Raw genomic sequence first — 17,687 nt, forward strand, 5'->3', positions numbered from 1 at the left:
GTTTGGTTAATTAAACTTTTGAAATCTACATTGTCCAAAGTACATGTGTGCCAATTTTCATGCTTGTGTCACCAAATGAAGTATTTTCAGGGTTATCTACCTCACTATTTGTGCCTGCCGCACAACAACTACTTAAGATGAACACAGAAGAACTTGGGTTAAGTGCGGAACACTGGACGAACCACATATAGAACAAGGAGTGGCAAAACCACACCTCCACGCTCCGTGACTTCATACCCGACGCCGATCCCGTCCACCGAGGATGTCTATCGCAAGGCTCGCGTGGGTCAGGATTAACCGCCTGCGAACTGGCGTCGGCCGCTTTCGCTGGGACATGTACAAGTGGGGTCTGGCTCCTCCATCAGAATGCGAGTGTGGCGCCACAGAACAGACCATGTTATTCATCACTGCCTAATCCACCGGCGTCCACACGGTGCGCATGGTCTGAGTGTCATGGACAATGAGACTGCCGAGTGGCTGATGCCTTCTTGCCCTCCAATCTATAGCCTGGAAAAACCTGCTCATACGCCGACGACCAACAACCTGTGCTGATCTTTCTTCATCTACTTCTTCCTTATTTTGTTTTTCGGCAGTCGAGTGTAGCGGGAATTGACAGCCACACGTGTTTCGCCCATGAGGCTGGGCTCGTCAGTATCGCACCACTCATGCATGTCACATAGTTCTCAACCCCTGCTTTTGTCAGTCAATTAAATTCTTGCCGGGCCTTATTCTTTCACTTAAATCTTCCCCTAGGCTAGTAGGCTACATCTGCCTCTAAATGAGATCTATCAGAGGGCACATATTCATCTCCTGACTACGTTTCCCTGTTGTCAATATCCCTGATAAAGCTCAACTTGAAGCATTTGAAATACATTTCTATCTTACCATTTTTTAAATTCTACTAAGGGAACGTTCAAATATTACGTAACGCCTTCGAGGGGGAGGGGGGGTTTATGCAAAGCGTTACGTTAGCGTCACATCGGGGGGGGGGGGAGGGGGTTCAAGCAAAACGTTACGTAACGCTTTCGAGTACGGAATGGTAGTTTTTTGTGCTGAATTCGTAGTGAAAAAGCGTTACATGGGGGAGAGGGGGGTCAAAAATTCGGAAAAAAAGCGTTACGTAATATTTGAACGTTCCCTAAGTAAATTGAGAAAAAAAACTTCATTTTTAAGCTGTAGCCTACAATATAGCCTAGGTTGTGTCACAAGTAATTCAAATTCTAAAGTTTATTCTAAATAGCAAAACGGGCCCCGGAGGCCCGTAGGGTTATAATTTGAGGTGTGCTCTGGTTTTAGACATACTAAATTTTTTGGGGGCTTGTTAACTCCCAATGTCTGATTTAAAGTTTTGCCGAAGAAACCATTAGAGGCATTTCTGGAGTAACAGCTCTAAAAACCAAAAAAATTATGTAAGCTTTTTTCCTTACCGGGCCTTAGGCTATAATGATTGATTAAGGGTTAATTTTGTGCCATTTCTAATGTCCTCATGTGAAGCTATAGGCTTATTCGTCATCATCCATTTCGCTTCAAAGAAGCCTGCCTGGTTTTCATCTTGAAACATCAAGGTCGACCAGTTGTCTGCAGCGACTCCTCCATTTCTGTTGTTGGCATCTGTAATCTTCAGGTTTCTTTTTGTCATGTCATCTTTCACTGTGTCACCCCACGTTTTCTTTGATTTTTCGTTTCTTATTTTTTGGTCGTCTTTTCCAAATCGGATTTCTAGAAGTAGTGTTATTCAAACAATAGAAGACCCAGAGGGGAAGCACTTGGTCACGTGCCCAACCAAAAATCGAAAAAAGCATGTAGGCCTACGTAATTTATCTTCGCTTTTACAAAATTTTCTCGCTCATTCAGTGACCTAACCAGCGACATAAAAATCGCTTGTTTTGAGCAGTAGCCTCGATATAAAAATGTGCACTTATGTGCCTCTCAAAAACTGAAAAAAAATAATACAAAATTTCGAAGTAAAATGCTCATCAAAGTACAGTAGTCAACAACATAGGCTAGCCTACTCCAATGTTTGTGGAAGAATGAAGTAGAATTTGATTGATTGATTGATTGAATCTTTATCCTCGGACTTAGAAAGCTTCTTGCAGAGCTTAATCCTGGCAATTTCACATACTTGTAGAGGCTTTGAATCACTGACGCAGGCCCGGTCACCGAGATTGACAGAGTGAAGTTTCCGATTGTTGAAGTCTTGTTGCCGGGGAACTATTCCATCCATTAGATGCTGCTGAATGGAGAGCAGTCCTTAACGGATTTGCCACGTGTAGGACACCGTGGTCAAATGTTCCAAATTTTCATGAGAGACTATAAGCTACAAGACTAAGCAAACCTTCGCTAAAATACGCTACGGTATTAAAATCATGCGACCTTGAAAAAAAAAATGATTTAAACTAAATTTAAAGCAAAGTTTGTGGCTCTCGTTTCTTCAGAAATCTAGATTTTAATTCGATGGATTTCGTCAAATACAAAGTGTGAGCAAAAAACAGAACATTGGAGTACAAAAATTAACCAAAATAGGGTAAAATTTGGATCTCGAAATGTTTTTGTTCATTTCATAAGAACTTTTGGGTGCTATTAATTCTGATGCCCACACTTCAATTTTTTTTTTTGGCCCGCCATTGCGTACAAACTAGTCTTTTGAAGTTCAATTTCAAAAGTACGGTAGCCTATAGTTTGTACAAATAACTTAAAAATAAACTTAATACAGCGCACAGTAAAATCTTTTAGCATTGTTTTACGTAACTTTTTTTTATTTTCTAACGCATCGTGCCTTCAATACTCTGGTTACTGGCAGGGCCTCCGAGAGAAGTCAGCACTGGTCGGGAAACAATACGAAAAATGGGCCCCATAATATTTTTTAGCAAATATTGCGTTGCATGTTCGTGTTAAGCTAAAATTAGCCGACTTTCCTTAGCACGAAAAGAACTTCGTTCAATGTAAAAATCATCAATAATTAATCACTGGATTACACTTGCAGCAAAAATGCCATTGAGGCAGGCCCGCAACCAGCAAATATTTTGGGGGGGCATTTAATTTTTATCAAAGAACAAACATTAAAATGATGCATTGTGACATTTTTATGTTAATGTCCACGCCCATTGATAGAGTGTGTGGCATTACCATGCTACGCAGTGGTGCCGAAGTTAGTTGAGGATTGGGGGGGATAAATCAAAATTTTATCAAATTTTAGACAATTTTAAACATTGGGGGGGATGCATACTTTTATACACAATTTTAGTGGTTGTGGTAGGCCTATTAGGTTTATTAAACAATTACCGGACATCGGTAAATTAGCTGCTAACAGCATAATACACAGACAAGAAATAGTGGAGATAAAAGCGCTACCTGTGCTCTTGTGAATGACTGCTGCAAGATTAAGAAACAAGCAAAGAAAAATTGGTACCTCCAGCTGGATTCGAAGCTATGACCTTCCAATGAATACTTAGTTTTTCCAAAAAAAACAACAGAAGTTATAGGCTACTTTTCTTTTTACCCTCTCCTTCACTACAATCACTACACTTAGTGCGCTATAGGACAAAGTCACTAGTCAGGAAACTGAAAACAATCGAAGCTACAGAAGAACATTTGCAAATTTATGACAAAAATGCTAACTTTCAAACACATCACAAGAACTTGTTACAACCAAATTGCGTTTTACGGTAGTGCTCATTGAAAATACATTAGCACTGTCATTTATGCTGATGTCATTAAGAATATTTTGGTCAATGTTGCAAACAATGCTAGCATTTAACCTTTCCTGTCCCAAAGTATTTCTCAGTCAGGTTTTCAATCTACGAAGATTGGAAAACGACTTCTCACAAGCAGCAAAGCTTACCGGGCAAAAAGAGGTTCTTAATCAGCTGGAGTATTTGAGAATAGAGAGTTTTTTTTCAACTCGGACAATGCCTGGTAAGCTTTTTTGGCATCGTACAGAGATTTTGGTGCTGTTGCCTTGCTGAATGAATCAATTTGATAACTCATCGATTGTCTATTCAGCTCTGGATAATTTTTGACCATTTCAGGAACTAAGCCGGTCTTGAAAATTCGTGCAAGTTCTTTATACTTTGCCAAATCAGAATTCAGGCTACTTTCAAACCTCTCGGTCAGTTCAGACATAACTCTGTCCATGAACTGATTGTAAAGTATTTTATAACTTAATGCAGTTGAGTGTCTGCAGTAGCTGCCATCGAGCCTCCACCCAATCTTTCAGGGACTCTTCTTTGCCGTGGTGCTTGCAAATAAAATTAGCAGCAAATTTTTCCGGAATACCTTCAATGAAGGTCCTTCATTGTCTAGCGTCAAATCCAAGACAATTAGAACTGTGATTAAACATCAATAAAAGAAAAACAACAGCAATTCGAGATGCTTACAAACAACTAAATCGAAGTACAACTTCATAGCAACTAATTTTTTCTGAATTATTGGGGGGGATGCTGCCAAAATATTGGGGGGGATATATCCCCCCCATCCCCCCTACTTCGGCATCACTGATGCTACGGTTCAGTGGTCATAACTTATGTCAATCACGTTTTTGTTTAGTACAGCATTAAAGAAAACTAGCCTTTGTAACCTTTTCTCATTTAGCTATGACTACCCAAGGAAGAAAATTACGATATCACAGTAATGTGTTCAGTCGGTTACAAATAAAATACAACATCTGTAGGCTACGAACTGCATTGGCACGACTGGAGTCATAAATTAATCAATAACATATATTTACATCAACATAAACAAACAGATACATATGAATAAACTCAACACGGTAATTACAAATTACAATCCTGAAACATTTTGTTGGCTCAACAAGTTTTTATGTTTGTAGGCCCAAAGAAGTTGACTTTGCAAATGCAAAATGACATTTTAATTTAGAGCATAATGTCTAACTTTCTACTTGATTTGGCAAGTTCGTTTAACACCAATTCCGCGCTTGGAATTTGAGTACGATGGATTTGCATGAGAGCTAGTCCAGAAAGCCTGTCCTGCCCCATAGTGCTTCTAAAATAACTTTTCAAGCGTCGTAAACAGCTAAATGTTCTTTCTGCAGAAGCAATTGTGACTGGAAGTGTAGCCAAAATTATCAAGAGTTTGTAAATGTTTAGATAAAACTCTTTTTGGGATTCTATTGCTGACACCGCATCAATCGCACTTGCTGGCCTTTCACTTTCAAGAATTCATTTAAAATCAGATTTACAAATGCCTAAGCCCAACTGAGTACCGGTAGCTTATTCACCACGCTATCGCAGCTGCTTTTGATCTCGAATTATTTAGTTGTTTTTAAACGCTTTTTATGGTGATGAAACCATTTTGCCGACAGGACTAATTACCGAATTCTATAATTTCGCCAATTTGTCTAATCGGCATTTAGTCCTTTCGGCAATTAGTCTTTCGGCAAAATGAGTTTCGAAAAAATGTCTATTCGGCAAAATGCCCTTTCGACAAAATGTCCGGGTACCCTACAGTATGGCTGTACGTGTACGACGTATAGTAAGGCCTAGTACATTTCATACTGCATAAAACGCTTAAAATATTTTCAAAAAATTTCGGGGGGGGGGGCAAATGCCCCCTCCTGGTTGCGGGCTTGCATTGAGGCTAACTATTTTGTCTAGGAAGCTTTGTAGACACACAATAGGCCTACAGGCAACGAAAATAGTTCAACCAAGCATTTAATTCAGGAGTGTCCAAACTTTTTCCCACGCGAGCCAGATTTGATAATAAGTGTTCGCGGGCCAACAGCCACAATAATTTTTCTGAAAACTGCAAGTTGAATTTTGAGAGTTATTGAACATCGAGAGTTATTGAACATCGTTAATTGAACATCGAGAGTGACATTTACAATGATTGAGAAACACTTGGAACCAGTGGTGCCGAAGTAGGGGGGATGGGGGGGATATATCCCCCCCAATATTTTGGCAGCATCCCCCCCAATAATTAAGAAAAAAATATTTGCTATAAAGTTGTAGCCTACTTCGATTTAGTTGTGTGCAATCATCTTGCATTGTTGTTGTTTTTCTTTTATTGATGTTTGATCACAGGTCTAAATTGTCTTAGATTTGACGCTAGCTAATGAAGGACCTTCATTGAAGGTATTAAGGACGAGTTGGACCAGGCCACCGGCCACGGCACTGCAGTAATGCTTTTATGAGGAGACTCATTGTTTTAATATCCTGTGCAGGCCTTGTGTCGTTGGTATGCAATGGATTAATCTCCTGCGTTTAATCGTAGCTCCTAACTATAGTGTCTGCTGTTCTAATCTAAAAGAGCTTAGCAGGCATTGTCCGAGTTGGAAAAACCTCTCCATTCTCAAATACTTCAGCTGATTAAGATCCTCTTAGTTTGCCTGGTAAGCTCTGCTGCTGCAAGAGGTCATTTTCCAATCTGCATAGATTGAAAACCTTTCTGAGAAATACTTTGGGACAAGAGAGGTTGAATGCTAATATTATTTGCAACATTCACCAAAATATTCTTAATGACATCAGCATAAATGACATTTCTAATGAGTTTTCAATGTGCACTACCGTATTTTGTTTTGTTTGTTTGTTTATCTTTATCCTGCATTGCGGGAAAGCGGACTTGAGCGCTATGCATCGGTGTACGCCTTCCGACATACACCTGACCCACGCTGCAGCCGACGGCAATATCTGTTTCCGGTTGTCTACTCTACTTATGACTTAAATTTAGTACTACCCATAACTCGAAATCGATCACTAGGTAGAGGCAATTATCGTTAAGTTTCTTGCCCAGAGAAACAACAGCAAGTGCGGGTGGCTGGAGTCGAACATGCAGGCTCTCGACTGCGAGCCCAACGCGCTAACCACTCGGCCACGGCTGCCGACAATACCGTAAGACACAACATGTTCGGTTGTAACAAGTTCTTGTTAAGTGTTTGAAAGTTATTATTTTTGTCATAAATTTGCAGATGTTCTTCTGTAGTTTCGATTGTTTTCAGTGTCCTGACTAGTGACTTTGTCTTATAGTGCACTAAGTGATTCTAGTGAAGGAGAGGACAAGAAGAAAAGTATAACTTCTGTGTTTTTTTGAAAAACTAAGTATTCATTGGAAGGTCATAGTTCGAATCCTGCTGGAGTTACCAATTTTTCTTTGACTGCTGCAAGAATAAGAAACAAGCATTTACAAGCGCACTGGTAGCACTTTTATCTCCATGATTTCTTATCTGTACCGTATATTATGCTATTAGCAGCTAATTTACCCAGGTCCGGTGATTGTTTAATAAATTTAATACCTGTACCACTAAAATTGTGTACAAAATTTGCATCCCCCCCAATGTTCAAAAATCGTCTAAAATTTGATAAATTGTTGAATTATCCCCCCCAATCCTAAACTAACTTCGGCACCACTGCTTGGAACTACGCACTTCATTTAAGAATTTGTTGATTATTTAGTTGGTACACTTTTACTTTAGTACTAAAAATGGGCCCCCCTCAAAAGTGCAAAAACAAAAAACTACTCGTTTTTCCTTTACAATGTTTTGCTAGGGGGGAAACTGGCCCGACTTCCCCCCCTCTCGGAGCCACTGGTTACCGGTCAGCAAAAATATTTTTATATTTTCACCGGTCCGCCGGTGTTGAAGAGTTAGGAACCACCACGCCAAACCGTTCTTCTGTTTTTTTCTCCATAGGTAGACTACATGTTGTGACTTGTGACACACCAGTTGACCATTCACAAACGAGTCTCCTACAAGTCTGTAGTTGTGAACGGTAGGCGCTTTAACACTACCCACTCGTCGAAAAGGTACGCAATCATGCGTGACATGTTCATTGGCGATTCAGCTGATTTCAGTCATGTGACTCGACACGTGATATTCTGATTGAAAATTTTTGATACAAAGAAATTTAACTGAATGCTTCACCACAACCACCGTTGCCTAATGGTTAGGGCAGAGGAGTAGTAATTTCGATTTCGTGGGTTCGATTCCCACCCTCTGCTAATACTATTTTTTCTTCTGCAACTGAACTGAGTGCAAGGATCTTAATGGTAGCCACTTTAACAAGTCGAAATTGTGACTATAACACAAAGCAATTTCACATTGAAAAGCAGGCACTCTTCGACGAGTGGGTGATGTAAAAGTGCCTACCGTTGTGAACTGAGCAAGTGGCTGAAGTTGGTAAATGATGAAATTGAGCTAGCCAAAAGTTGAAATGTCACAAGTCACTTTGCGTTAAAAACTTTTTAACATAAAACCAGTAGCCTAATCAACTCTCCAAAATTAGCTCTCAATCAAAAGCCAAATTGGTTGTTATTAAAAGGAATGTTCCCAAAACTCACTGAAAACTTTAGCGCACTAAAATTAGACTAGCCAACAATGAGCTTATTATAGAGCGCTTGCTTGGTCTGGGTTCACAGTAGCTTAGCTCTGCTTTATAGGCTACCTATAGCCAGTGGCGCCGCCAGACCTTCAACAATGGGAGGGCAAAATATTGACAGTGCAAGACAGTAGCGTAGTCAGGAATTCTGAAAGGGGGGGGGAGTGTTGACGGCCGGCGGGCGAAGCCCGATGACGTGTTCGCCAAAAGCGACACTTAGCGGCGGGGGTCTGGGGGGCCTTCCCCAGAAAATTTTGAAAAATTACTTTCAGTTTGGTGCATTCTGAGAGCATTTTCAACAAAATTGTGGGTATAAATATTCCTGTAAAATGGTGCTGTCCGGTGGCATAGCAAAAGGATAAGATCATGTTTTCTTCGACATTTTTCGGAATTAAAGTTGAGTCTCTATGTTTTCTTGTTGCTAATTCCAGGCTGAGATATTTGAATGTTTGGTATTGGCAAAACTCGCTCTTTTAATGCAGTTTCGTTTAAAATTAGGAAAACTTTGTTTTAGAGACATAGGTTGATTGCTTTTTTTTTGCGAGATTATTACAGTTTTATTATTTATCAATTTTCTCCTTGGTTGATCCAAAAAGCGATCTTATTCCGATAAGTCACTAACTTTTATGCTTTAAAGTCAACCCAAAGTTTAGAAAATGTAACGTCATAGACGTCATACATCTTGATGAGTGTCAATCAAAAAGCTTTGAGACAATGAAGTTACTTTATAAATTTCTGATACGTTCAAGTTTTGTATAAGGAATAGCTGTTTAAAGACGTTAATCTAGATCGAACAAGCGATATCAGCAGTTACAGATGGCTTCCATCTTTGCACAGTTTGACGTGTAATTACATCATAGGCTAAAGCTTTTCTTGCAAACAATGTAGCCTATTAACATCCGTAAATTCAATTTGAAAGGTTGAAACCCTCAAACCCCTCCTCCTTTGGCTACGCCACTGGTGCAAAACATGCAAGACAGTGATATATTAAGTTATTTAATTTCTCTTGTTTTCTACTGCTATTGTCTACTGCAATATAGCCTATCAAAAGTCCCACATTTTTGACATGTCTGATCTGTTGAGAAAAATAAAATTTAAATAAATTACAGTTTGATTCCGTATGGGACTTGCAACAGCCATGGCTAGCGAAATTCTGCGTAGCCTTTTTCCAGATTGAAAAACCGTATTTTACAAATGCACTTTCTGATTACCTAACAGTCTGTTAGTTAAATATGCCTCATGATTTTGACTAGTCTGTTAGTTGACAGAGAAATTATCAAATACTGTAGCCTACTGAAACGCTGTGAAAACGTTTTTCCATGCTTGGAAAATTCAGATGTCAAAACATAGTAGATATATCAAACGCAGAGGCGGTCACATGCGTATAGTCTATGACATTGTGAGAATTGAAGCTAATACAAGTTAATGGAATAAATATACTGTGACGGCCACCGGGCGTAGTTCAACTGCAATAAATACTCAGCGGTGTTAAATGATCTTTTATTCTTAATATTTCTTCTTCCTATCCACGAAGATTTCATCAGGAAAATACACAATACCAAATGATAAGTTTAAAACACACCATCAGAGAACAATTTTTATATTTCTTATTAAGATGCCAAAAATGCAGTATGACAGAACAATACAGTTAACGTCAACATGTTTCTACGTGTATTAGACGTAAAAACAAGCTTCACTGAAAGTAAAAATAATCAAAACGCCAACCCCAGCCAGCTAAATCTTCTGATTTTACATCGATTCAACGTTGTAGGGCGTTGAATCGATGTAAAAAATGCACAATCTTGCTCGCGGGGACGCAAGTCTTCCAATTTAAAGGCAATAAGCAAAGCATTATCCTCAAAAATAAAAGAATTTTACAACAAGTGAAACGTATTTTAACGTCTGGTCACAGCGGTAAACCATAATCTCTTCGTGGGAAAATTGTAACATAAGATTCCCAAATCCGTTCGTCTGCATGTAATGACCGAAAAATAAACACTCTTTTGAAACGTCTATTCAAAAGTGTATTCCTGTAAAATTAGCCCGCGGCTATCGAAAATGGGACGCAACACCGTACGCCTCTAAAAACTGTCACTACAATACAAACTACTTAGATAAAAGACGGAAAATTTGTCCAACGTCTAATAAACGTAGAAACATGTTGACTTTAGTTGCATTAACTGCGTTTTTGCATTTTAATACGTATATTGTTCGCTCATTTCGTGTTTTAAACTTTATCGTCATTATATTGCGCATGAAATCTTCATGGATAGGATAAAGAAACATTAAGAATAAAAAATCATTTAACACCGGTGGAGCATAATTGCAGTTAATATTAGAATAAACTTTAACTAATGTTAACAGGACTATAACATTCCAAGCTGTTGAAAACTCGACAGGGAAAGCAAAATGTGGCATCCTTAGCTTCTGCATACTCCAACCAGAGATAGTCATCAAATCACTGGTTACTTACTGTATTACTTTAGTAGGCCTAGACTTCGTTGAGTTAAATCTACATTATATCCTTGAAATATTAAATGACCCACTACTGTATGCACTGCCACCACTCAAGAACCAATCTGCTGAACAGCCAGTAATAACAGCAGCAAGAAGAGCAAGTTTAAAATAAAAGAGAAAGCGTTTACCCCCCCCCTTGCAACTTGAGTTGACTTCAGGTTGGGATCCAATTATTAAAAAAAAAAATTAAAAAGATGATGCCCAAAACATTGGAGGGGCAGCTGCCCCGTTTACCCCTCCTCTGCCGGCGCCACTGCCTACATAGGCCCAACTATGCTTACAAAAAAACAAATAAAAGCATAGCCTAAAGTAGACCACCGGTAAACAAAATTTTCGACACCAACTCCAAAAGCTCAGTTGGTTAGCGCGTGACTTCTGAAACGAAGAAGCTTCAAGATCAATCGGCGCTGGTTCGACTCTCGGGGGTGTGCGCTTGAGCAACGCACGTTAAGGATTGCTCTCCATTTAGCGGCATCTAATGGATGGAATAATTCCTCGGCAACAAGACTTCAATCGGAAACTTTACTCTGTCAATCTCGGTGATCTGGCTAGTGATCGTGAGAACGAGGGTTCGACGCCGGTCGAAGTCAAACTTTTTTTTTTCTTTAAATTAATTTTTGCGGTGCACAAGAGCTTTTCAAAAAAAGTAGGGTCAGGGAAAGCTTATATTTTACAGTAGAATTCGCCTATAACGGCTTCGTTTATAACGTCAATTCGCCTATTACGTCACATTTCGCTCGGTCCCTGCAGAATTCCTATCTTTTGCGTACATTGTAGTTCGGCTACAGCAGCATCGCCTATAACGCCAATTCGCATATAACAGCACCCTTTATTGGTTCCCAGACGTCTTTTGTTCGTTTATAACGTCACTTTAAGGCATCACCTTCACCACGAACGGTCAGTCTTAATCCAGTTAGCGCTGCTGCTGCTTGCAAAATGTCTTCCCTTTATTTTGCTACGTCGTTTGCAGCAGGGACTTTAATTAACTGAATTAACTTTTTTCCGAGTGAAAAACAATCACGTGTAAAAAGCAGCTCTACAGCTGACCTTTAAACAGTACTCAAAGCAACAGTTGTACGTGCAGTAGGCTACTGTAACTGAATTAACTTTTTTTCCCGCGTGAAAAATTGTCACGTGCAAAAAGCAGCTCTACAGCAGAACAACTCAAAGCAACAGTCGTACGTGCAATGAACTTCTCTACTACTGAAAGTAATGAGCTGTATTGAGCAAATTTCCTGTACCTTTCGCAGTAGGTTATTTTTTTTAAAACAATTTTTTTGTTTACTGTATTTTCTGCGTGAATTTTGTCAGTTTGGTGGTACACAGTAAACCTGACTGGATTATACACCTCTTTCTTTAACCAAGAGACAGTTTTGAAATAGTTTGCGGTAGTTCGTCTATAACGTCAGTTTTTTGCAATCCCCTAGAAGTGCCGTTAGCCTATAGGCGAATTCTACTGTATTATCATTGCAGAATTTCATTGGCAAATAGTTATTTCGCAATCTGAATCAACCAATCTCTCAAAACACTTTCGGAAAATCTTACTTTTAGAGTGACTAGAATCAATGAGACAGAAATCTCGTGGGAAAAAAATTTCGCGACCGGGCCTGCGTCAGTGATTCAAAGCCTCTACAAACTACAAGTATGCGACACTGCCAGGATTAAGCTTTCCTAGTCCGAGGATAAAGACTCAATCAATCAAACTCATTTTGTTCCGTCAGAGAAAATCCCTCGGCTATAATTGCTGTCAATTATTGGGCTCTGCGGAAGAAAACCTTGTTAACCTTCCACAAACGTAATGCTGTTTCTTGCTTGTGCATCGCAGCAGGGAAGAAATGGAACCAGTGTCGGTCAATTTTTAATATGTTCTAGCTTTTGAGGATAGGGCAGTTTTATAATCCGTCTACTGGCAAAAACAGTTTCAACATCATCACTCTGGTCAAGTAAAGCGCAATTAATTCATTCTTTACTGAGTTTAATTTAAGCCAAAATGATGATAAATAGTAAATAATAGCCTACAACTGGCCGACCACCAAATGTTATTGGCAACGTAACGCAAACTAACTTTATGTAAGTTTAAAGTCGAAGCAATATCCCAGCAGCAGATGACTCAGCTGCCTCCCGCTTTCGGCACCCTGAGTAACAACTGAAAAATTGTTCACAAACAATTGACCTATCACCTGTTTACGAACAATTCACTATACGAAGAAATGATTTACGAAGAATTGTTTTACGAACAACTGTTCACGAACAATTCACGTATAACCGATGATTCAGCGCTATTTAACATCTTTGCCTGGAACCCTCTCCCCGAATCAACGTTTTTGAAAAAATACATCAGCCAAACTTTTTTCAATAGCTTACTCCACTGACTACAATGCACAGTTGCACACCGCAAGCCTACGCATTAAGACTTGTTTCGAATGTTGTTCGACATTAAAATTGCTACACAGTTACATAAGAAGGCTGTGGTAGATGTGAGATTTGCTTGATGCGAAGAACAGATTTTGTAAGTTTCGGCCTTAAGTCGCCACATTTCATAAATACGAGCCGATTTTTCTGACCCAAAATACTGTTGGGATGAAGATTGCAGAGTCTGCACGGCAATGAAGTCTCTCGCAAAGAAGGTACAGGAAAACGGCCCTTCTGCGCATTTCGACACCAATTTCGTCTCTCTACCATGTTCCGTTAGGGATGACGCAACGGATAAGGCGTTGGCTTTCCAATTATGCAAACCTGGTTCGACTCCCGGCTTCAGCTGATTGTTGAAAACACCGCTCACCTCTACCTAGGGTGTAATAAATTGGGTGGGCATAATTGCTGCAGGAAAGGCGGCCGAGAGAAAGGAACTGGCCATCCTACTCTCCCAAGTGCCAAAGGCTTAGTACAATGAGAACCCTATCTTCTCATACCCAACACTTGAATCAAGTATGGGACCACCTTTACCTTACCATGTTCCGTTACCGAGTTATGGGAAATCCCCTATTTATTTTCGACCACGCTAAATGACGTCATAATGGAATAAAAAATTACTTTTTTCAAATCATTCTCCAAAACCCCAGCATACGTAAACCCGAACGTTTTTAATTTCGAGTGTGGAAAAAATGAAACACCCTAATGCATACCCACTTTAATACACCAACCAAGTCAATTACTGAGAAGAATTCTTGCAATTACAGTGTTGTGACATTACAAACACAACACAAAAGGTTTTACAAAGAACTCGATAAAAGACAAATATTTGAAAAATAAAATCATAAAAATAAATGACACGACGTGAACTTTCTTGGCAAATGAAACTTTTTGCATTGATCCAACATTTATAGACGATAGTACAAACTAATTATCGGGCAACAAACACAACGAAGTGACTAACGATTTGCCAATCACAACTTGACAGTGACCACTCTCAATTAATTAAGTTAACATGCCACAAAAATCAACAGCATAAAAGTGGAAATAAACTTATCATGTCAAAGTTGCGTCGACTTATTTCCATTTTACACAAGCGGCAGCGCAGCGACAGCAATGGTGAATGAAAAGTTTTGCAAAAATGATCAAAAAATAGAAATAACCAAACACAGATGATAGCAACAAAGTAAAAGAAAACAACCAATTCAAACGTTTTTTTAGTTCAGCACTCGCAGTAAGTTTGGTTGCAGTTTGAACAAGGTTTAACTTTGTTGTCTATCATTTGCTTGTGATAAAGCAAGAACATTTCTCTCAGAAAAGTTATAGGCCTCCTCATATTATGTTTCTTTTACAATATATATATATAAATTTAGTTTTCCTTTTTACAAATCTGATTTTTTACGTAGCTTTAACACCATTTGGTAGCAACTAGAAAATTAGGCTTGTTTCATTTTCTGCAAGATAGAAGGCAAATATTGGATGCAAAACACAAGTAAGGTTCCACAAAAATAACAAACCACACGTGATTTGACAAAATAATTCCAGCAACCTGCAGGGAAGAAATCAAGGTGTACAAATCAAGTGAACAACAAACGGGTTGATGGGATAAAAGTGTTGAAATTTTACGTGAAATAATAGCGACGATATCAGTGAGGGAACATTACATTTATCAAAAGCAAATAAATATTGAGATTTTTGAATGTTTTCGACAACGCGTGGCGCCATTGGCCCTTCTCGACTAGATGAACATCTTCAATTCGAATTGTTATTGAAAGATTAGTGCGTTATGTTCAACTTGTCTTCTCAAATAGTTGTGCTCATTCATGTCTGTGTAGATTGTTTCATCAAGATGAAAGCATCAGGCACGGAAAGATGTTGGCACTTGTCTGGGTTTTGGAGACGGCAATCGGTGAGTGGAGCAGGGGATGAGAGGCAGGGATTAGGATTAACGTGCTTTTCATCGTTGCGAAACTTCTGGGGAAGATGAAGAGGAGACAGCTCCTGACGTGAAACAAAGTCGTGGTAGGAGGAATCCTCTGCTGTTTAAAAAATTCGAACAGAAACAATTAATAACCTGTCAGGAAAATTATAAACACACAATCGTCAATTTTTATGCTGGTTCAACGCTTGATTATTAAAAAAGTGAACACAAGTTGGTGTGGCATCAATGCTTATTTTCACAATATTGTTTTTTCAATTTCTTACTTTAAGACTGAGTGGAGAGAGTTTGTCCGTGTACCGATTTGTTAAGTACTCCAAATTCTTGCTTTTGCTTCCATTCTTAGGTCTTTCTCATGCTGAAGCTGCATTTCTAACTTCCTAGCCGATTCTACTTTCTCGGAAATATTTTTGTGGAGTTTGTCCAAAATCTACGCGGTAATAATACATGAACACGACATTCAAAACCTTATTTAATGCACATTGAAGTTTTAACGTCTATTCGGGCGTTGCTTTCGGCTGAGTGCGAAAAAGGAGTGATTCAGCATCACTTTTCAAAAGTCTTTGGTGTAGCCCGACATGGTTCCGAACCTATGATTGAAATAACCAAATCAGAGCCGAAAACTCTAACAACCCAACAACGGCACCAATACCATTTATTTACTATTTTATTACTACTACGATGTTGCTTCTGCGTTGATTGTACACTAGGATGGGTCGAAATTTGGACTTTTTCTCCGATTTCATTGCTACAAACTTTTTTTTTGCGAATAGTCATAAAACGACATTCCTGAAAATTTGAGCTTGATCGGACATCCTCTTCATTTCTAAAAATCGTGATTTATGAAGGTACCTGAAGCGATTTTTTCGAGGCTTGAAAATGCATTGTTTTTAATAGGGAGTTGTTTTCACGAGATTTGAAAACGTCATAACTTACTTAATTCTTATTGTAAAAAGATGATTTATGCGTCAACGGATTCAATATAATTAGGAGAATCCAATTCATTGTGTACTGACTCCGAAACATGATGACATCATCAATGACGTCATTAAACAGTAATTTGGAAATAGCGATAAAACTGATAATCCTACATGCTTCATTTCTAAGTTATTTGAGTCATCCACTTTATTAAGATGAAACTGTTAAGATAGCATCAAGAACAGGTGGCAAGATTTTTGTTCGCGAAGAACACTACAGTGTTGTTCAGAAACCTGGAAATCAGTATTTAACTGTTGTCAGTCCAATATCAGGAACTGAACAGCTGAAGATATTACAAATGCTCTCATGGACTGTATCAAAAAATATAATATGGTGCATTGTGTCAAAGTAGTTGGGTGTGATTCCGTGAATGTAAACACTGGATTTAAATCAGGTGTGATAACTGGTCTGGAACAACGCCTTGGTCATCGTGTGAGTTGGTTTATATGCATGTTGCACAGTTGCAGCCAATGAGTTACCCCTTCGACACGTCTTCGCTACATTAGATGGACCTACCAGTGGTGACAGACCATTTAAAGGGCCAATAGGGAAGCTTCTAAGTTAGAGTTGAATTTGAAGAAGTCAACCCTTTATTTGTGCCTGTGAATATGGGGCCAGGAAATCGTTTGCTACCGGAGCACATAGTAAAAGATCTATCGACTGATCAAAGGTATCTGTACGAGATTACCAATGCCATTAGCCTTAGGAATGACTATCATCATCATCATAATCCATCGTCGGTTTGTTCCCCACTAGTGGGGGTGGCCGATTGTTTCCGCGCAGCAATTGTTTTAATCCCTTTTCTCCATTTTACCCTGTCCCTTGCATCTTCCTCCTTCAGTCCTACTTTTATAATTCATCCTTCACTTGTTGTTTCCACGTTCTTCTTGGACGACCGCGTTTCCTCTTCCCATCCACCTTTAGATCTAGTGCCTTTCTAAGAAAACTTCCTTCCTCCCTCCTTATCACATGTCCATACCATCTTACTCCATTTGCCCTTGCCAGTTGGTCTATGGTCTCTCTCATCTCTAGCATATCCAACAGTTCTTCAGTCCTTTTTTCCCTTCTCGTTTTCACCCCACACATTGCTCTCACCATTGACCTTTCCGTTCTTCTCAGGATTGCCAGTTCACTCTCTCTCAATACCCATGTCTCGCTACCATATAGCATTGCAGGCCGCACACAGCTCCGATATACTTTTCCTTTCATCCTTAGTGAAAATTTTCTGCCATGCAACATTTCCCCACATTCCCTGAACTTTGCCCAGCCCAATCTTGCCCTTGTTGTCACCGCTGCTTCACATCCACCACTTCCATTTATCCGATCACCCAGATAACAGAAGTCTGTCACTGTTTCGATGCCATGGCAGAACTCATCATCATGGCCTTCCACTTCATTCCTTCCTTTACTGCATTTCCCACAAACAAAACACTTCGCCAATCTTGTTGCGGCTCTCTTGACATTAGCACATCTTGCATGTACCCACTTTCCACATTCCTTGCATTGCATTGAAT

At 39.3% G+C, this 17,687-nt stretch overlaps 1 protein-coding gene across 2 annotated transcripts in view; it reads right to left on the bottom strand.

Moving 5' to 3' along the window:
* Positions 1–13,872: 13,872 nt before the first annotated feature.
* The window catches only part of LOC145765055 (uncharacterized), a 41,639-nt gene continuing 37,824 nt past the window's right edge, over positions 13,873–17,687 (bottom strand). For both annotated transcript variants that reach the window (XM_082576796.1, XM_082576795.1), the window contains 2 exons: positions 15,462–15,625; positions 13,873–15,295 (listed from right to left, as the gene is read on the bottom strand). In XM_082576796.1, the coding sequence (XP_082432922.1) occupies positions 15,503–15,625 (123 nt within the window). In that variant the 3' untranslated portion in view covers positions 13,873–15,295; positions 15,462–15,502. The remainder of the gene's footprint in view (positions 15,296–15,461; positions 15,626–17,687) is intronic.

The sequence above is a fragment of the Aplidium turbinatum genome, chromosome 2 (assembly GCF_918807975.1).
Source record: "Aplidium turbinatum chromosome 2, kaAplTurb1.1, whole genome shotgun sequence".
NCBI lineage: Eukaryota > Metazoa > Chordata > Ascidiacea > Aplousobranchia > Polyclinidae > Aplidium > Aplidium turbinatum.